Here is a 21559-nt window from a genome sequence, read left to right as displayed (position 1 = left end):
TATATATATGTGTGTGTGTGTGTGTGTGTGCAGCCGAAAAAAAGAAGACAAAGCTACGAAAAGCAGTTTTTTTTTTACCGACGTTTCAGCTGGAGGGCCTGCCTTCCTCAGAGTGAGTGTGTTTGTGTGCATATATATATATATATATATATATATATATATATATATATTATATATATATATATATATATATATATATATATATATATATATATATATATAGGGGCATTAATACATACCTTTGTTTTCACTAAGGCGAGGAGAGAAGGGGAAGGGGTGGTACCAGCTATTAGTGGGGGGGGCGTGCCCCCTCCCCCTCGTTTCTAACCTATGGAAGTGACGGCCCCCACTGCCCCCCCTCCCAGTTCTGGAGCCCCTGTTAGTAGCAGATTACTATTCATGATTTGAGAATGTTTGCTGAATGTGATCCACCCCATCCTTATTCTTCTAGTTATTTCACTCTCATAGTTTGGCTCTGTGGTTACTACCTTTCCTAAGTAGACATATTCCTTTACAACTTCCAGCGTCTCCACCTATCACAAAGTGCGGTTTTCTGCCAAGACTGCTGCACATACTTAGTTTTGTGCATATCAATTTTCAGACCTACTCTTTTGCATTCCGTGGCCAGTTCAGTAATCATGTGCTGCAATTCATCTCCCGAGTCACGATCTAGAATTCTAGAGAGCGGCAAAAGGCAAGAAACTTCCTACAAAAGTAATGAAGTGTTTGCATCACTCACCGCATAGCGTCAGCTTGATTGATAGACCCCAACCACTCTCGGCACCACACATATACACAACAATAAGTCTACGTGGCATGTCCAGCTTGCTTCTAGGAGTCCTCATACTCATACGCTTGGTGAACGCAACTGGTGCGAGTCGACAGCTATGCTTTAGGATAAATATTTTAAATTTGCCTCTTTGTTTAGATAGTGTACAGTAATATTAGGTGCTGGAGGTAACATAGCATAGGACTTTTAATTAACTATTAATAAAAATTATGTTATGTCGACTCTGCAGTCTAAAGCTGTCCATATTTGTGTGCACATCATACAGATATTTATAACTTAATTTTTGTAAAAGTTGATAGTATTACAACATGCCCAGGACATTTCAATTTTTTCTGTGCTTATTTTAATGCTGAAAAATAAACCAATAGCATTATGGCACAGTATGGGCCTTTGTAAACATTCTCATGTCTAATTAATTGATAATAGATACAGTAGACTCCTATTAAGGGTAGACGTGGCAATGAAAGCTTTTTTTATATATGGAGATAAAGTGATGAAATTTGACATGCAGATGTTATATCTTATGCTTATATCACAACTGAATTCGTTTTTGAGCTATCTAATATATAGTTTTTGAGTTGCAACACTTGATAGACTCTCATTGACATCCCAAAATTAATTAGACATAAGTTTGTCAATATTTTTATATAAGGATATTTGCAAGGGCCTATTATGTGCCGTAATGCTATTGGTTTCTTATTTAGTATTAAAATAAGCGCAGGAAAAATTTTTAAGATGACCTGGGCATGTTGTCTTACTGTCAGCTTTAACAAATATCTGTTTTTAAAAATCTGTATGATGTGCACACAAATATGGAGAGCTTTACAGCAGTGCCAATGTCTCAGGATCTAAGTGCAGGAAGCAGAATGGCTATATCCTTATTTGTTGTGAAATGGCTTAGGGATGCCCGACAGCCACTGCTAAAAAAAAATGAACGCTGAGAAAATTGAGCTTGAAGAAATTGGAGCTAGAATCTGAAAAAAAAAAAAAGGAAACCCAGAAGGGAGCTGGTTTTATTTTTTATTTCAGAAATACAGCTTTATGGCTATCTTGAGCTCCCATCTGTCCCCTTTACGATGATGCCAATATTGTGGCTCTGTGCCAAAGGAAAGCTGCAAATTTGCATTTTTTCAAGCCTGATTTTATCATAGCTTCTGACGACAGCCCACCAGTAAAATGCCTTTTTTCTGAACTTCTACTACTTATCTTGGTCTACTGTTTCACCATGATATAAAACATGGTCTCAGAATGGCAGAAAAAAAGGTAAATGGATAAATTGAACATTTTGACCAAATTTACAATTCCCGTTGCCAGGTCCCCCCTTAAACGCAATCCGAAGATACCAGTACAATATGTTACATTACGAGGAGCTCCATTTACAGAGAGTTGAATAGGAGAGCCAAACTAAAGCACAAGACCAGTCATACTCGGGGCTGTTGTTACATTACGGCAGCGGTTCCACTGAGGAGATCTCCGTTTACCGAGTCTACTGTACTATGTTCAACTTGAAGTTGATCACGAGGCTGTTAAATGAATAGTACCAGGGCCGTGGCAGTACTAATAACCTAACACACTAACGCTACTTGAAGCTGATGCAAAAGTTTTACATTTTGTAGAGCGTTTAAGTGGGAAATTACTGATATATTTCTCTAAGAATGCGTGCGATGCATAAAAGCTTACCTATAATATTTATTTTTCGTCATTGTTGTGTATAAAGCGCGTTTTCAACTGAGAGACCCTAGTGGAGGTTCTCTTTTTGATAAGGAACGGGCACCAATTGAATGCTTCACCACATAACGAAGTCTTCTTTTTTTTTTCGCAAGTTTTCACCATTTTGCACAACTGCATTGCAGTGAAGCTTACTTGCACAAATTTATCGTTACTGGGCACAAGCAAATAATATTGCCGTTGGCCCGAACCGCATTGCCCAACAGTTTCAGCATTCAACAAAATAATGCACAAGGTAAAATGCTATATGCTTATAACTTTTTAGTGTCTGCTACAGTTACTTGATGTCTCAAATAATTATATACTATTATTTCCAAAGAATTGCTTGTTAGAAGCGTGCCACCCCGTTTTTTTTTTGTGCTTCTCTTCTTGCGACTCTCCAAGGATGAATTCGAATCAAGACATCCACCTTTTGGTATTGTTCTATAAATGTATATAGAACACATGCTGGATCTGTTGTTACTAATTGACGATGCTGAAGATCTTTTAAGACGAGCTTCATGGATAAGCATTGGAAAATGTGAAAAAATTCACTTAGTTCCGCATGTGCCGCCTGAACTGTGGTTGGTGCTATTCAGATGAACCACGACAGACTCGATTTTCAGATATGATCAACCAGTACGTGTAGATGATAGATCACTTTTCATCAACAAAAAAACAAGAAATCCATCCGTGGCACAGTGTGTATTCAGTTAAACCTAACATTGGCAGCTGCCACCGATGCCTCCAGCTGGGCTAGGTGCAACAAGTCGTGGACTAAGCAGTTCCTGGTATTGTAGGAGAGAAATTTATTAATGAGCTCATTTTCTCGAAATTCACTTGTAATTAATCATAATCCTGGGTGTTTAGCATTTCATACCATGATACACGTAATTATGAAAGATGCCATAGTGGAGAGCTTCAGAAATGGCAACCACCTGAGGTTCTTTTAACATCCACCTATATTTATTTACACAGGCTTCATGCATTTTTGTCTTTATCGATAATGTGGCTACCGCATCTGGGATTTGACCCCGCGGCACGTGTTTCGGTAGTCAAGCAACATAGCGACTCGACTAATGTGACAAGTAAATTTCAAAGATGATAATCTTGCAAGTGGTGGTGGTGATGGTGGTCAGGTTTGTGATGTCAGTATCTTGCAGCCCATCTGAAAAAAGTATTTTGCGTGCATGTCCTTAGTGGGTGCACATCGATGATATTCTATGGAGCAAAGAATAAAGGTATCACAACCGGCTCATCATTGGAGGTGATTTCTGGCTGTTATGGCACCATATTTTGACAAGGATCCCTCATTTACTTGAAGGAGCTCCTCAAAGAACCCTATTACATTTAAGAATGTTGACTTCTGAAGCCCAGATTGCTGTGGCAGAAACGCGAGTACAAAAGAACACTACTGTTTTTTTTTCATCGATCATTCAATGTCCATCAGTGTCCTACAACAGAAACCACAAATAAGTTAGCGATATCTGTTGTAAGACACCAACAGACATCACATCATTTGAGAGACCATAAAGGCTTTCCATTTTACTCTAGCTGCCAATCGACATGATGAATAGCAAGCGAATTTGAATAACACACCTTATGTGAAGTTCAGAGTGCATGCTTGCCACTAATAACACTAGTTGGGAACTAAGTGCTGTGTTCCTTCCTTCCAGGCATGCTACAACTGTTTGCAGAGTAATGGGAAAAGGAAAATGAGACATGGTGTTGAAAATGGAAGGGTGGTAAGCAAGTGCTTCTGCACTTAATGCAGGATGCCACCACATTACAGAGGGTAGCTTGCAGGACATTTATAAGAAGGCTGAACGAAAGCTGGAAACATAAGATAGTTAAGCACATCCAGTATTCCTGTACACACAATTCCTTTACAGTAAGACCAGCTGACCCAACGAGGGTTGCGACTAGGCTTGTGCAAATAGTAAATTTTAGGTTTGAAGCGAATAGTGATTTTTATGGAATAATTTCGAATCAAATTCGAATAGTATGTATGACTTATAAAAAAAGGGAACATTTATCATGACCTAACTAACCTGCACAATATTTCTTTTGAATTGAAACAAAAGCTCAATGCCAATGCCTTTCTTTTCCGTTGAAGGAAGTCGAAACAACCTTGAGTAGTAGTTTGGATAGGATGTGAGCGATAACCTGTAAGATACTTAACATTTTAAAATTTATTATACTTGGAGCATATAAGCCATCATAACAAGCTTAATAAAATGAAATGATTTGAGGGTAACATGTTCCTATAAAGGGGCCCTGCAACACTTTTTCAAGTAGCCACGGAGCCAGTAAACATGCTTGTTGCCTCACAAATTTACTGCCGCAAAGTTTCTAGAATCAGTCCAGTACAAGCGGAGATCCAAAAATTTGTCGCAGGCTGCAATTGCATTCTCTCTTCTCGTGCCAACGAAACAGCTGGAAGCCAAGCAGGGAGCAATGGCATGGCGAAAGAAAATACCTCACACACGCCTTGTGACCTTGAGCACCTCTACTTTTTTTTCTTCTAATACGCGACTTTTCAGTGCGATCGCGCACATACTCATGAACAAGGGGTGACCTCCAGCTGCGACCCCGATAATGACGAGCACGCCATGCTCGATTCAGCCGATAGCTGTGACCAGAGCCGTATATTTCTTTTCGGCTGGGACAACTGACTTTTGAGCTTGCAGTGTCATTTGCCGAGGAAGGAAAGCAATTTTTAGTTTTAAAAATTTATTGTGAATTACAGGCCATGAGCTGCACTATAATATTTGCCTCGCGTCTTTTTGGTAGCCTCGACTATCGATCGGCAGCGTTTTCTGACCATGCTCAGTAAGTGTTGCAGGGTCCCTTTAAATTTGAAAGGTGGCTTCGCGGCAAAGCGAAATTTTTTTAGATAGGTGCTTTCGCGGTTTAGCGGACCTACATTGCAGTGAAACCACCTTTACAAGCAGTTACTTGCGGATTATTATGTAACTATTCGTTCATTGTGAATACTTCGATTGATTGATTGACTTGTAGGGTTTAACGTCCCAATACCACCATATGATTATGAGAGACGCCGTAGTGGAGGGCTCCGGAAATTTCGACCACCTGGGGTTCTCTAACGTGCACCCAAATCTGAGCACACGGGCCTACATTTCCGCCTCCATCGGAAATGCAGCCGCCGCAGCCGCGATTTGAACCCGCGACCTGTGGGTCAGCAGCCGAGTACCTCAGCCACTAGACCACCACGGCGGGGCATTGTGAATACTTCGAAAATATTCAATAATTTAAATTCGAATTGAAGCAAATTTGAATACTCAACTATTCGTTTGAATATTTGCACAAGCCTAGTTGCGACATTCTGATATGTTTTAGACATTTTTCGTGCTTCCATGAATGCTCACGTAAAAAAGCAAAAAAGCCCTTTGAAATGAAAACTTTTGCAACTACGTCAATGCTGATTGTTCAAACCAATAAGAAAGTTGAATACACTTGGTAACAGCAGCATTAATTTTGCACTTGTCTGGTTGATCACTGCTGCACCGGGCGATGCCACTGATTTGAATGCTGACATTTTTATACGTCTACAAACTCTGTCATCAACAAACTTTGCAGAAACACAAAAGATGTCTAATGCACCGGATTTGAGTGCCATTTCTACCCACTGCCACAATCAAGGTGCCCGTGGGCCAGCAGGAACCACAGCAGTACGAGATTTCTTGGTTTAGCAAACCAGAGTGATGTGCATTTGCATGTCATCGGAAATAAATGACAACAATGCACATATACATAAACATAAAATGCAAGCAGTTCCGAAAACAATATTTATTTAAAACTTTAGTGAGTACACTTTCCATGAATTCATTTGCAGTGGAAAGGCACTGGCATTTCCCTTGCCCAGTCAAGCACCTAGACATTACTTAGCAAGAAAAAACATAGAAAAATGGAATAAGGCCGTGAGCCGATTTATTGTATGTACAGATGCCACGATACACTTGGCGCAATTGCAATTCAGATTAATCATTGTCGCTATCCTCTTCCATGTTGGGGCTGGTGGGACTATAAGTTGGCGAGGATGGGGAATAGCCTGGACTGGTTGGGGAGTAGCTTGAGCCCTTGGGACTTGTGGGGGAGTAAGTAGGGGAAGTAGGCGAGTACTTCGGTGAAGTAGGGGAATATGTTGGCGACGTTGGAGAATACTTGGGTGACGTCGGAGAGTACTTTGGTGATGTGGGGCTGTACTGCGGCGACGTTGGACTGTACTGAGGTGAGGTCGGGCTGTACTTGGGCGACGAAGGCGTGTAAGTTGGACTCGTTGGCGAGTACTTCGGACTTGTCGGGGAATACTTCGGACTCGACGGAGAGTACGACGGAGACGTCGGTGAATAGGTTGGCGAGGTCGGAGAGTACTTGGGTGACGACGGTGTGTACTGGGGCGATCCGGGAGAATAGCTTGGACTTGTTGGAGAATACGATGGAGAGGTCGGAGAGTACTTGGGGCTGCTTGGCGAATAGCTGGGGCTACCTGGAGAGTAGCTAGGACTCTGAGGAGAATAATTGGGAGAGCTGGGTGAGTAGGATGGGCTGGTAGGGGAGTAGGATGGAGAGGTGGGAGAGTAGGATGGTGAGGTTGGGGAATAAGATGGCGATGTCGGCGAGTAGGAGGGCGACGCAGGGGTGTAGTTGGGAGAGCTTGGGGAATAGCTAGGACTGGTTGGCGAGTAAGATGGCGAAGTCGGGGAGTAGGAAGGAGACGTAGGAGAATACGATGGGGAGGTTGGCGAGTAGGAAGGGGATGTGGGCGAGTAGCTCGGGCTTGTCGGAGAATAAGACGGCGATGTTGGGGAGTAGGACGGCGACGTTGGAGAGTAGCTGGGGCTTGTCGGGGAGTAGGAAGGAGATGTCGGCGAGTAACTCGGCGACGTGGGAGAGTAGTTGGGGGAAGTGGGAGAGTATGTGGGCGATGTCGGCGAATAGGACGGGGATGTGGGAGAGTATGATGGAGATGTCGGGGAATAGGTTGGGGAAGCAGGAGTGAGAGAAGGGGAGGAAGGTGCATAAGCAGGTGACGAAGGCGAGTAGTTCGGGGAGCTGGGGCTGGGTATGTAAGGTGAGGCAGGTGACGAGGCTGGCGAGCCCGGCTGCGGTGACCATGCAGGGCTGCAGGCACCCGGGCTGAAGCCACTAGCATCACTTGATGCAGAGGGTGAGAAGCCAGCGCCTCCTGGTGTCATGCCACTTCCCACGTTAGGCGACCAACCGCTGCCATAAGCTGGAGTGGCACCTGTAGCCCACGGTGTCATCTGAGGAGACATTCCGGCCATTGGTGTGGCTGCGCTGCCAAAGAACACTCCAGGGCCACCTGCGGGATGTAAATGTGTCTTTTGAGCACGCAAAGTGCAGGGGCATGTGTGCTATGAATGATGTTAGTAACCACACCTATAAAATATGCAACAAAAAGGATGCATTTTGAGCATGCGCATGGAACAAAGAGTGTACTGTTCAACAACGGGGCAAACACAGAACTGCACTTTTAGCATTGCACATTGTGAAATCTAACCAAGTCAACGAGCAAAAAACTTAAGACATAGATGTAATTAGGTGCCCAAAGCCATATATTAATGCAAACAGAAGTGATAAATGGATGGCCAACAAAATATACAATATTCAAAATTAGTGGTGTCAAAATGATTAGCCTTTATTGTAACATTTAATTGAGCATGGCTTAGTATGCATCACACATGTTACTTCAGATGATGAAGGCTTGCAAGAAAATGCTACAATGAGGTCCTTACAGATTAAAATATTATGATGCATGGGCAGAAAGTTATTATGCACACTGCAGGAAAACAATATGGCTGAAGACCAACTCCACCGATTCATACAATCACGTACATCAAGTTCATGTAAAAGAGAACACAAAGAAGCAAAATAGTAGTTGACCAAGTAGCACTGAATCTTTGATATTTACTAGGCTTGTGCGAATAGTGAATTTTAGGTTCGAAGCGAATTCGAAGTGAATAGTGATTTTGATCGAATAATTTCATATAGAATTCAAATGATATGCATGATATAGAAAAAAAGAGGGGAATATTTATCATGACCTAACTAACCCACACACTATTTCTTTTGAATTGAAATAAGGGATGTATGCGAATGCCTTTTTTTTCGTTCAAAGAAAGTAGAAACAACCTTGAGTAGTAGTTCGGTAGGATACGAGTGATAACCTGTAAGATACATAATTTTCTAAATTTATTATACATAGAGCATATAAGCCGTCATAACAAGCTTAATAAACTGAACAGTTGATCTGAGGGTAACATGTTCCTTTAGAGGGGCCCTGCAACACTTCTTTATGTAGCTACGGAGCCAGTAAACATGCTTGTTGCCTCACATATTTACCGCCGCAAAGTTTCTATGATCAGTCCAGTACGAGCGGAGTTCCAAAAATTTGTCACATGCTGCAATTGCATTCTCTCTTCTCGTCCCGACAAAATAGCTGGAAGCTAAGTATTGAGGAACGGCACAGCGAAAGAAAATACGCCACACGCACCTTGTGACCTTGAGCACCTTTATTTTTTTCTTCTTCGAATACACGAATTTTCAGTGCGACCGCGCATGTACTCGTGGACAAGCGGCGGCCTTCTGTGGTGGCCCCGGTAACAACGAGCGCGCCATACTCGAATCAACCAATGGCTGTGACCAAAGCCCTATATTCCTTCTTGGCTGTGACAAGTGATTCTTGGCTGTGACAAGTGTCATTTGCCAGGGGAAGAAAGCGATTTTTAGCTTTGAAATTTTATTGTGAAATACAGGCTGCAGGCTGCACAATATTATTTGCCTTGCGTCTTTTAGGTAGCCTCGACTACCGATCGGCAGCATTTTCTGACCATGCTCAGTAAGTGTTGCAGGGCCCCTTTAAACTTGAAGGTGGGTTTCGTGGCAAAGCTAATTTCCCCTGGATAGGTGCTTTCACGGCTTAGCACTTCTACATTGCAGCGAAACCACCTTTACGAGCAGCGACATGCGGATTAGTATACATACACCTATTCGTTTATTGCGAATACTTTGAAAATATTCGATAATTTAAACCAAAATCGAAACGAATTTGAATACTCAACTGTTCGTTCAAAAATTCGAAGCATTCGAATATTCGCACAAGCCTAATATTTACAGAAGCACGAAGTATTGCAAAACACGAAGCTACAGTAAGAATAAGATCTCAACATGGTCAATGGACAAAGGCTCAAATTTGAAGGCACACTCACAGAGGGATCCCATCATTGGCAGGTTCATGGGGATCTCGATGCCATACTTGCACTTCTCGGCATCAAGCATCAGGTCGAAGGCACCTGTGCCCATACGTGCCAGCTGTCCCATGATAATGTTCTCGGAGACACCTTTCAGGTAGTCAACCTCAGCGTGTGAAGCAGCATCCAGGAGCACATCAACCTGCGCATGAAAGAAACGAGCGACAATGTCACAAAGGCACTTAAAGACAAGGAAGGGCTTAAAACAATAGCTTGCAGGTGTTATCTAGAAAACTGGTGTCCATCACAGGACATTCATATATACTTCACTGTATTGTGAAGACTTCTGCAGGGCTGTGTGTGTGAGTATTCTCTCAGCTATCGTGAGTATTCTCTCAGCTATCGGGTGGCAGCAACTGCCACCAAGCCCAAGCACAACTCAAGAACATTCTCGCAGAGTTGCAATATCAATCTTGGCAATACACTTCAGCGACCACCTCAGCACCTTGACAAGACAGCTTCTTTTGTGAGGTGTTACGTGATACACACTGCAATTCTGCTTTTGAAAAGTTAAAAAACAGAACTATGCAAAATGTGGTAAATGCTGCTGCTGTTATAATAGCCTCCTCAATACCTCAATAATGCTGCCACCTTCTCTATGACATTGTTTAAATGACAATGACATGATTTTTAAATTATTGACACTATTACCAAGGCCTGACAGCAGTAACAGTGCAAAATAAATCTATGAATATGATGTACTGCTTGCATTTCTAGTGCCAGTTTATGAAAGATAAAGGTACAGATGAATTAACCTTTACAATATGCAACCACACTGTTAACATTACTACTCGACACCTCTATCCAGAGCAAATAGTAGCCGTACTTTCATTCGATTGCTACATTAGTTATATAAAGTAACATAAGTTCCATACACTGTGTAAAGCTTATAATAAGGTAGCATTTTACTCTCTTCTGTACTTGACGAATGTACATCTGTCAATGTAGCCAGAAATAGAAACTGGACTACTTTTCGCCACAAGACACTATTGTTGGAAATGCATTTTTACTAAAGGCTTTACAGACTGGCTTTGCAGTCCCAGTCTCGGGTGTCACAAAACTATGGCCACAAAAACAATCACGAGAATGCTGCTGCATTGAAAATGCCACAGCCAAGATGTTAACTTACAGTCTCTTCGAAGGAACACCTCATGAGGGCCCCTGTGTCTTGACGGTTGATTCCGTGACGGGTGATAGCCATCAGATGTCCCTTGGCGGTCATCACGTCACACAAGAGGGCCAAGTGGCGGTAGTTGACATACGAGCCGTCGAACGAGATGACGTGGTTCATTTCCTTCTCCACAGCTTTTCGGACTGCTTCTATTCCCAGGACCTGCAGAATCACGCTGACATTAAGCATACTAGCCACCCCAAGAAGAAAAGAATGCATTTTTATTAACCATAGCATGTTTGTATTTTAAATGTCCATGACTGCAGACACTAGACCTGAAAGTGGTTAAAAGTATGTGAATGTGCACTCTTTTAGCTCCATTATGTTACAGAACCTGCTAACTTGGAAAAAAAAACAATGAGTACACAAAGTGTGCCAACACCATCAGTAGTATGGCAATTTTGTCTCGGGGCAGAAAATTAGCCTTGAAATCTATGCAATCTGATGATGTGACAGTTGAAGTGAATAGGCACCCCACGAAATATTTAACGCGTGCAGCCAAAATGGTAGCTTTATGCTACAGTCGAACTCCGCTACAACAAACGCCGCTACAACGAAATTTATGCTACAACGAAAAATTCATGATTCCCCGCCAGCAGTCCATAGGAGTCAATACACAAATATTGTGGCCACAACGAACACTTTTTCTTTTGTCATCCTATTTCAACAAAATTGCAGAAGACAATTCCAGGCTCAAATACTTATTGTTATGCAGTATACCCAATCTTTAACATCTCAATGCATTTTCAGAGCCTGAAAATGCGTCAACGAAGTTAAAACACGCGTTGGCACTACCAGAAACCGCCGCTGTTCAGCAAGCATGGGTGCCGCCATTGCTCGATAGCGGTGGCAATGAGACTCAGGGGCAAATCCAGCCACTCATTTGGGGGGGGGGGGGGGGGGTCAGCTAAAGTAACACCGTAGAGGGGGGCATGGTCATGACTTTTTTGTTTTTACTAGCAGAAAAACCACTTCATAGCACAAATGCTGTTAATGTGTGCTCACAGTGGTTTAATCACTCATTTGTCCTAATTAATTGGTGATAGGTGATGGACTACGAGCACGGAATTGAGGGGGAGGGGCACTGAGAGATTTGGAAGGGGGGCGACTGCCCCTACCGCCCCCCCCCCTCTGGATCCGCCAATGATGAGACTGCCCTGCTTTTACCACTGGCTTGCTTTTGAGCCACAGAGGATCCGAAGCTGAAGCTCAGTTGCCCAGTTCATGGTTTCTTTCACACAGCTGCTGGGTGCAACCGCGGAACGATGCCTTTTCCGATTGCGATACTTACCATTATGTTCGCGCTTGGCCAGTGTGGTAACTACCGTAATTACTCGAATCTAACGTGCACCTTTTTTTCGGTTAAGCGAGTTCATAAATCGCATGCGCGTTAGAATCGAGTACGAACGAAAAAATTACGGTAAATCTATTGCCATCGGCAAATCCAAAATGGCCGCCCCCTATCTGCGTCGGCATGGCGTGTCGGCCATTCCTGCCTATGTGTTTCCCATGTGCGGCACTTCGTACGTGTGCTGAGGAGTTCGTCATCTAGTAGTGCATTAGCATCGACGGCGTGGAAGGGCCGACTCCAAAAACTCGAGTGCACCATGATGCCGCTTTTAAAAGAAAAGTCATCGCGTTGTGCAGAAACGGACGGAAATCGGGCCGCATCGCGGTCGTTCGGAGTTCCCGAAACGTGCGTGCGGGACCGGCGGAAACAAAAGCAGAAGATTGTCGACAGCAAAGCTCCACGCAAAGGTTTCAGTGGACCACAGCAGGGTCGGTTTCCGCAAATTAAAGAGCTGCTCGGGGAGTATGCGCTTGAGCAGCGAGCGGCACAGCGGCCCGTGACGACAGAACTTCTTCAAGTGCGGGCTATGCAATTAGTCTTAGAAAAAGGTCTGATGCGGAGCCAGTTTAAAGCGAGCAGGTGCTGGCTAACTAGCTTTATGAAGAGGAAAGGCTTTTCCCTTCGAAGGGGAACATGCATATGCGAAAAGCTTTGCGGAGGAGTACGATGAAAAGCTTCACAGTTTTCGTGCTTACATCGGTCCACGGTAAAACTACAGTGACGGCAATGCTCTGTTACACGTCAGATCGGCACAAGCTTCACCCGTACCTCATATTTAAATGGAAGACGCTCCCGAAAGGAGTCGTTTTTTCGAGTGGTGTGATCATGCGGGCCAGCGAGAAAAATGGGTGCGCGTTGCAATCGATGTCTTGCGTTTTTTTTTTTTTTTTTCCGCTGTGGAAATCGGGTGCGCGTTACAACCGAGGGCGCGGTAGAATCGAGTAAATACGGTAATCAGAGCAGCTGTTCGTCCACATTATCAACAAAATCAGCTAGCTGCGAGTGATGGATGAGAAGAATGCCATAAAATAAGGCAAAAGTCGCCGCTCCAAGATACCCTGCCTCAATCTCAGCGTTGTCGGATACACTTCGACAGTGGACAGCTGCTGATGTTAACGTGTTAATGCAACTGTTTGGTTCATTCACGAAGGCAGTTTTAGGCGTTGTTTCTGCGTGCTTTTTATCATGGCACCACTATGCATGGGTGAAAATCATATTGTGACGCTGCTGGGAAAGAATAGAAAGCAGCGGACATTTTTTGAAATTTGAGAATAAAGGTTTCTTTGTTTTGCTAGCTCACATCAGCTATATTTTTTAGATTTCACTACAACGAAATTTTCGCTTCAAGGAAATTTTTTTCGCGCCCCATCAGTTTTAGTTTTGTTGTAGCGGGGTTCAACTGTAGTAGTATGAAGGCATTGGGCCTGTTTACCTTTCATGTTTTTTGCTATGCATTACAGGCCCTCAAAGCTCATTTGTGCAAGCTGAAACCCATATATATCAACACTCATACTGATGCTAAACCATACTCTTATCATCACTTGTCATTAGCTCAGTAAAAATAGCTTTGAAAGGAATTTACTTAAAAAGATTAATTGAATCTCACTAGGCCTGTGCAAATATTTTTGCACATTGAAAATTCGAACAAATATTACAGTATTCAAATTGACTTCAGCACCAACTTAAATATTTCAAAGTATTCAAAATGAATTGATAGACATATTTTACTGACAGTAGTTTACCAGAAAAAATGGTTTCACTGTAGCATGAAGTCGTTATGCTGTGAAACTGCCCATTCAGAAGGAACGCAGACTATTAGAAAGGCACATTTGAAGGTTAAAGGGACCGACAATTGCCCATAACATGAAATGAGATGACTGCATGAATGGAAAGATTGTCCCTTGTAGTGACTCAAACCAACCCTGTTTTCCTGATGAGAAGTGGATTTTTATTTTTATTTCTTTACTGAAAATCGCGAAAAATGACTTGTAGCATCTCTGGGGGGGAAACCGTAAACTATCATGAATGCCCTGTCACGTGACCATGCGTTAATGTACATAGTCAACAATTTATTGATTAGTACTAAAATATTGTTTTATTCTTTATAGCAAAAGATAATATTTTATAAAAAGATAACATTTTATAGAAGTATACGTACAAGCTTGCGTTAGTAGTATGCATTAAAGTGGCGCTGCCTTTGCGTGACATATGCGCAGCTCTGTTTTCGATTACTTGGCTTGGCGACACGGTACAAATGCAGGGAAGCTCTATGGAGCCAGACCGTCTCATTGTAACGACTTGTTATTTTCAAAAATAGTTGTAAAGCAAAGAATAAACGTGGGTAAGCATAGTTCCAGGAAATCCTGCGAAATAAGAACAACGACAGCATGCATAAGCCACCAGAAAGGCTACAGGCATCGCTATCAATACTCAGCGTCACCAGATGAAAGGGCACTACAGTGTTCAGAGCTTTTCAGATCTAAAAATACTGCTTATAAAATTACTACGAGGTCTTGGGAATAACTACTGCAGCTATGATCACTACGAAGGGAAACTTTCCGTCACACAAAAAAAAAACGGGAACGAAAAAAGTCAGCTGTCGATTCCTTTAAGTGTGCATATTACCAGCAGCCCAATCGACATTTTCTTTAAAGCACGTCATATTGCTTTATATGGGGCAAAAGTATGTTACATTTAAAACATTATTTCATATGCAGCTTACAACATTGCATACTGCTATTATTCGAGTAGGCTTCTAAACTCAACCTAAAATACGATACTTCCGCATTATATACACAACAAACTCAGCAGGCTCTGCTGCATAACTTTTTGTTTCCACTAAAAATGCCGGTTAGGCATGTGGTCAGGTTGTGTGCACCAAAATGCAGCCGTACCAGACCACCTGTCTATTTCCGTGACAGTCAAGCCACGACGACAGTAGAGTAACAAAAACGGTCTGTGCACTTTGTAGAGCCGCACGACTTACCGCGAAGATCTCACAAATGTCGTTGGAGTACGTCCGGACGGGGTCTACGTCTCGTTCACTCAGCACTCGCATGAGGCTGGTGCCGTCCGTTTCCAGAAGCCACTCAGCGATGGCCTTGAATTCTCCTGTCTCTGTGAGGACGATGCGCTTCTTGTTGTCAGTGGTAGGCAGGTGCATGTACACCTACAAAACATACGAATCACAAGACGATGTGAACAAGGGACAGGCAGCATTACATTATGGGAGAAGAAATCTGGGCTAATCAAAGTGTACCGCAGAGTTTAGACACATTTGATAAGTGCTAAAGGGACATAAAAGCATGAGAAGCATAGATGTTGTGACAGTAGCTAAGCATAATTAGTTAATTTCAGTTCTGAACAAAATTCACGGCTTCATGGTACTGAGGCATCATCGTAAACACTTTGACCATCAGCACTTGTTCTAATGTTCCAAGTTTTCTTTGACTATCGTATATTTAGTGCAATGTGACTATATATGTAAGTTAATTAAAGTGAAGTTTATGAGTAGTAAAATACCAACAAGCTTTGGCAACAAGGAAATGATTGTAGAGCTAACTATGCAATGTTTTAAATACCGTATAAACCGGACTATTGGTCTAGTGCGAATATAGGTTGATTCCCCAAGTTCAAGTTACCGAAAAAGAAAGAAAAAAAATTATTTGCGAATTGGGCGCACCACGCCCCGATCGTCGAAGCTCCTCTCAAGCAACATCACAACTGTTCCTATTCGTCAGACGAAGCACCACTGCCTTCTGAAGATGAAAGTTTGTCGCTGGCCGCCTCCTACAGTGCGTCATCTTCCATGCCATCCAGCAAGTTTCTGATGCAACATTTATTGAAAGCATGAAATGTGGCAAGGAACGCCAGGCAGAAAGCACCCAGCTACAAACAGTCGCAAGTGGAGGCCTCTGTAGGCGGCCCGTCGGTGTTTTTGGGTTGTCGCCGAACATCCACTCTTGGTACTCCAGCTGCACTTGGTCCATGAACGGCTCGTTCAGCACAACGTCGAGTGGTTGGAGGGTGGACGTCATACCACCTGGTATCAAGGCGAGGTCCGCTTTCTCATCGCAGAGTGCGCGTTTCACAGCATTGGTTAAGTGACCACGAAACGCATCTAACACCAGCACGCTGCGAAGACGCAACACTGCACCTGGTCAACGGTTTCAGACTACTCGTATCCATTCGAGCATCATGGCCTCGTCCATGTATCCCTTTTTGTTGACGCGAACGACAACACAAGCAGGAACACTTCCTTCGGCATTGTTTTACGTTTGAAAATGATGAAGGACGGACGCTTTCTACTATCTGCCGTGCATGCCAGCACAACGGTGAGGCGCGAGTGCTCGTTGCCAGTGGACAACAGCTTCACATCCTTGGCGCCGTGCCGCGTGATCGTGGTCGACAAAGGCACGTCAAACCATACGGGTGTCTCATCGGCATTGTCAATCTGCCCCATCATGTAGTCGTTCTGCTCCCGAAGCCGGTTCACCAAGCGCTGACAATTTATAAGCTTGTAGCCAAACACCTGCGGCAACATCTGACAGATGGATGTGCGCCGCCGGAGAAAAAATCCTTTGCGTCTCATGAATCGACGCACCCAAAAGTTAGGTCAGAACAGATCGGAAGCAAATCACGAATACAAAGAAAACAGACAGAGAGAGAGAGAGAGAGAGAAAAAAAAAACTACCTGCTATTGAATTTGGATGCAAATATGGCCACGTCCGGCTTATCACACACATGCAAGCCACATGTTGTCAGACAGTGGCGCAGTCGGCTAACACCGCTATATAAAACGAGGGGCGACTTTAGCTTGTTGTTTTATTGAAAATATCTCGACTTATATTCCGGTTTATACGGTAGACGCTGAACCAACGCTCATTCTTGATGAAGAAAAAACATTCCACAAAGGACGAACGCTGCTGTAAACAGCTCAACCAAATTTTGTAGTTATGCACAGCATGTACATTTCAAAAGTGGAGTGCAAAGTTGCCTCTTCATTTATTTATTTAGTTTTGGATACACATAAAACAGACACTGCAGAAGTAAGGAGGAGACAGGCTGACAGGTGCCACCTACAGAGACACAAAGCCTGGCTGCACTTTTGGGAAAAGAAGATGGGACGAAAGAACTAGCCTTCTTTTCATACACAGGCCCATCCTCATTCTCTTCAAAGCTGCCTTCCGAAGCTTTAGTTTGTCATCGAAGCAGATTGATGTTATCGGTGAACAACTGACAAATGTAGGGCGGTTTGTGGATCACATGCTCTTTTTGCCACGAGCTGCCACCCCGAGCTGACACTGCACTCTGTAGTGTGCTAAAGTTACACAGTAGCGACAGTGGCGTCCATCGGAATTACATCAGAAGTGAATGAACACGATGCACACTCAATAACTTAGACTCTCGCCTTTTAGTCTTCAACCCATGTAGGTTCCATAGCTGCAGTTGAGACGAAAGAAAGGGGGCCAGAAGCGTGCAACAATTACCTGGAATTCGATTCGTATTTGACAGATTCGAAAAATCAAGGTTCCACTGCGACATAATAAAGCACGTACTGTTACTGCTCCTGCTAATGCTAGTGCATGCTACGCACTTCCAGCTTCTGAATCTCGGCATCAGTCTTGTACCTCGAGTGTACTGACCTTTGTGATAGCTTCGATGCCCTGCAGTGTCATGTCACTCAGCATGTTGGCCTCAATGCAGCGAAGGAAAACATCGTCCTCCATCTTGTCCACTTGTTCCTCCTCCTAAAATCCATGACAGAAAAAAAGAAAGCCCACAACCATTAACACAGCTTGTTTGCTACCTTTCTGACGTCTTTCTTTACATACCTACAAGTAGAATTCTCATTACTCGCTTCCTGGTCACCTAAGGTTACCAACACAGGAACTTTTTCCCAATGCGCACATCCAACGCATACCGTATTTACTCGATTCTACCGCGCCCTCGATTGTAACGCGCACCCGATTTCCACCGCGAAAAAAAAAAAAAAGTAGGACATCGATTGCAACGCGCACCCATTTTTCTCGCTGGCCCGCACGATCACACCACTCGAAAAAACGACTCCTTTCGGGAGCGCCTTCCATTTAAATATGAGGTACGGGCGAAGCTTGTGCCCATCTGACGTGTAACGGAGCATTGCCGTCACTGTAGTTTTACCGTGGACCGATGCCAGCACGCGAACTTGCTTCGCCCCCTTCTCGACGGCTGTGGTGCCAGGCATGTCGAAGTAAAGAGGCGTCTGATCGGCATTCCCAATTTGCCCAAGCAGGTAGCCGTTGTTGCGCCGCAAGTTTAGGACGAACCTCTTAAAAACTGTGAAGCTTTTCATCGTACTCCTCCGCAAAACTTTTCGCATATGCATGTTCCCCTTCGGAGGGAAAAGCCTTTCCTCTTCATGAAGTTAGTTAGCCAGCACCTGCTCGCTTTAAACTGGCTCCGCATTAGACCTTTTTCTAAGACTAATTGCATAGCCCGCACTTGGAGCAGTTCTGTCGTCACGGGCCGCTCTGCCGCTCGCTGCTCAAGCACATACTCGCCGAGCAGCTCTTTAATTTGCGGAAACCGACCCTTCTGTGGTCCACTGAAGCCTTTGCGTGAAGCTTTGCTGTCGACAACCTTCTGCTTTTGTTTCCGCTGATCCCGCACGCACGTTTCGGGAACTCCGAACGACCGCGATGCGGCCCGATTTCTGTCCGCTTCTGCACACGCGATGACTTTTCTTTTAAAAGCGGCATCGTGGTGCACTCAAGTTTTTGGAGTCGGCCCTTCCACGCCGTCGATGCTAATGCACTACTAGATGACGAACTCCTCAGCACACGTACGAAGTGCCGCACATGGGAAACACATAGGCAGAAATGGCTGACGCGCCATGCCGACGCACGTAGGGGGCGGTCATTTTGGATTTGCCGATGGCAATAGATTGACCGTATTTTTTTTTTGTTCGTACTCGATTCTAACGCGCATGCGATTTATGAACTTGCTTAACGGGAAAAAAGGTGCGCGTTAGATTCGAGTAATTACGGTAGACTTTTGGCCAAAGGTTTGTTTTTTTAACTTATGACTTCCCGTATCAGCTTGACCCAAACACATCCTCAGTTGTACTGCGGACGCAGCGTGTCAAGACATAAAGTGAAAATTCAACTGCCCTTGCTGTGATCAACATCCCACAGACAACTGAACTCCTACAGTGGCAGCCGCATCTTGTCTTGGCTGTTTCAATCAGCTATTTTTCAACACCCGCAGCAAAAACCCAATGTCCACAGTATAAAACAAACATGCGTGTGACAAAAAAATTCATTTTTTTAAATTGACATATTTGGTTTCTACAAGCATTTTTCTATCTCTGCAAATTTTCACACACCAAGAAGTGGTAATTTTTTTGTAATGTCATTCTGATTGATATGTGAGGTTTAACGTCCCAAAACCACTATATGATTATGAGAGACGCCGTAGTGGAGGACTCCGGAAATTTCAACCACCTGGGGTTCTTTAACGTGCACCCAAATCTGAGCACACGGGCCTACAACATTTCCGCCTCCATCGGAAATGCAGCCGCCGCAGCCGGGATTCGAACCCGCGACCTGCGGGTCAGCAGCCGAGTACCTTAGCCACTAGACCACCGCGGCGGGGCAAGAGGGAACCGACTTCGAGGCTTCTTTATAATTGGCTGGCACCTTTCTTGGAGGCTCTGCTACGAACTTATGAGCACTTTTATGAGGATTGCAAAACATGCGCACCACGATTGTCGCTTTTCGAAGAAGCTGTGTGTTTTCAGTTTTTTCCATTTTTCTCAAGAAAGTAAATTTACAACTGTTCAATTTTGAGGCCTCAATACCTCTGCAGTTAGGGCACATACAACAATAATTCTTTTTGCCATAAAAACCTGTATGTGTGTAGAATGCAAGTATGGGAGCAGAATTTAGAGCACGAGCCTTTTTAATTGATTACTCTTAAAAATTGTAATACGATTCCTCCCAAATGGGCAGTTAATTTTGCCGTAAAATAACCAAGAAAGGCCTAAAAACAAAAACTCTTGCATACTTTCACTCTACAGTCATTAGTCTATGTTGGCATATATTAAATATCACTTTTAATTAAGCACTTTTTTTATGGAGGCCTTAAATCATAGGGGGTGAACTTACGTTATCACAGGAACGAGACTAGTTACAAGAAAACTAATTCAATATTTGAAATCAGCAGAAAAAACTGCATAATCCTGTGCAGTTTGATCTAAATCACTGAATAAATAAAAAAAAAATATGTAGGACCAGTCTGGCCTCTTAATAAAATGTTTAAGGAAAATTAACACACATTTGTGCTTCTAAGTAGATTTATACTAATCTAGCTGATGGTGACGTGAAAAAGAAAATAAATATTTGCAGTGCTACACATAATCATTGAGAAATGCCTAAACCACTCAACAGCTGCTCGAGACTGTTGTGTAGCGGCACTGTAACTCCAATAAACTGATGAGAATCGTGGCGTTTCTGAATGGCTGGCTTTTTAGGAGCACCCTTGTGACACAGCTTTAAGAACCCATGCATGAAGAGGCTTGTCATAAGGAGAAAAGCAAAAACAGCTCATTCAACAAAGAAACAGTCAATGGCAGAGGCCTGGGAGCATTGGTAATGCATGATAGCACAGCCCATTGTTCTAAAGATGCACTGGGCACTGTGTAACAAGTACTCACATCCCCATGAGTAATGCTCATTCGGCCCAGATAACATAAGCGAGAAACAAAGAAACTGCAAAACTCACATCTTGGAACTTGCCATCGTCGCTGTTCATGATTCGTATCCGAAGCACCAGCTTCTCGGCATTGTCGTCGTTGAAGATGCAGTTCAGGTCGTCGCCAAAACCGGCATTGATTTTCTCAGCAATCTGCTCCATGGTGAGCTTCTTGTCTGTCATACGCTTGCGGTCCAGTTCGACACGGAGCAGCCAGGGTGATATGCGAGTTGGGTCGAAGTCGGGCATCTCATAGTAGACGTTCACAAACTCCTGGTCCTCGGCAATGACAGTGTTTTGAGGGTCGGGGTCGTAGTAGATGGCCGTGTTTGCGGTCACCTTGCGTAGAGTGGTGTGCTCCAACCGGCACAAAACGTCCTGGAGAAAAAGATCAACGAGATATCTGTCACACTGAAAGCTGCCTCTCAACAAGGGTCTCACACCAGATTCACATTAAAAATTCTGGCTATGCACCAGATGTCATGATCAGTCATGTAGTGTTGACGCTACAA

General features: G+C 43.6%; 1 protein-coding gene across 1 annotated transcript in view; it reads right to left on the bottom strand.

The window, feature by feature from the left end:
- Nucleotides 1–6292: 6292 nt before the first annotated feature.
- Nucleotides 6293–21559, bottom strand: part of LOC142801790 (DNA-directed RNA polymerase II subunit RPB1-like) — a 52261-nt gene continuing 36994 nt past the window's right edge. The window contains exons 19-24 of the mRNA XM_075887559.1: nucleotides 21078–21425; nucleotides 17960–18064; nucleotides 15301–15483; nucleotides 10922–11125; nucleotides 9751–9934; nucleotides 6293–7844 (exon numbers count right to left, since the gene is read on the bottom strand). Coding sequence (XP_075743674.1) covers nucleotides 6499–7844; nucleotides 9751–9934; nucleotides 10922–11125; nucleotides 15301–15483; nucleotides 17960–18064; nucleotides 21078–21425 — 2370 coding nt within the window. The 3' untranslated portion in view covers nucleotides 6293–6498. The remainder of the gene's footprint in view (nucleotides 7845–9750; nucleotides 9935–10921; nucleotides 11126–15300; nucleotides 15484–17959; nucleotides 18065–21077; nucleotides 21426–21559) is intronic.

The sequence above is a fragment of the Rhipicephalus microplus genome, chromosome 1 (genome assembly GCF_043290135.1).
Source record: "Rhipicephalus microplus isolate Deutch F79 chromosome 1, USDA_Rmic, whole genome shotgun sequence".
Classification (NCBI taxonomy): domain Eukaryota; kingdom Metazoa; phylum Arthropoda; class Arachnida; order Ixodida; family Ixodidae; genus Rhipicephalus; species Rhipicephalus microplus.
The sequence above is the reverse complement of the archived record's forward strand: the minus strand, read 5'-3'. Positions and strand labels throughout refer to the sequence as shown.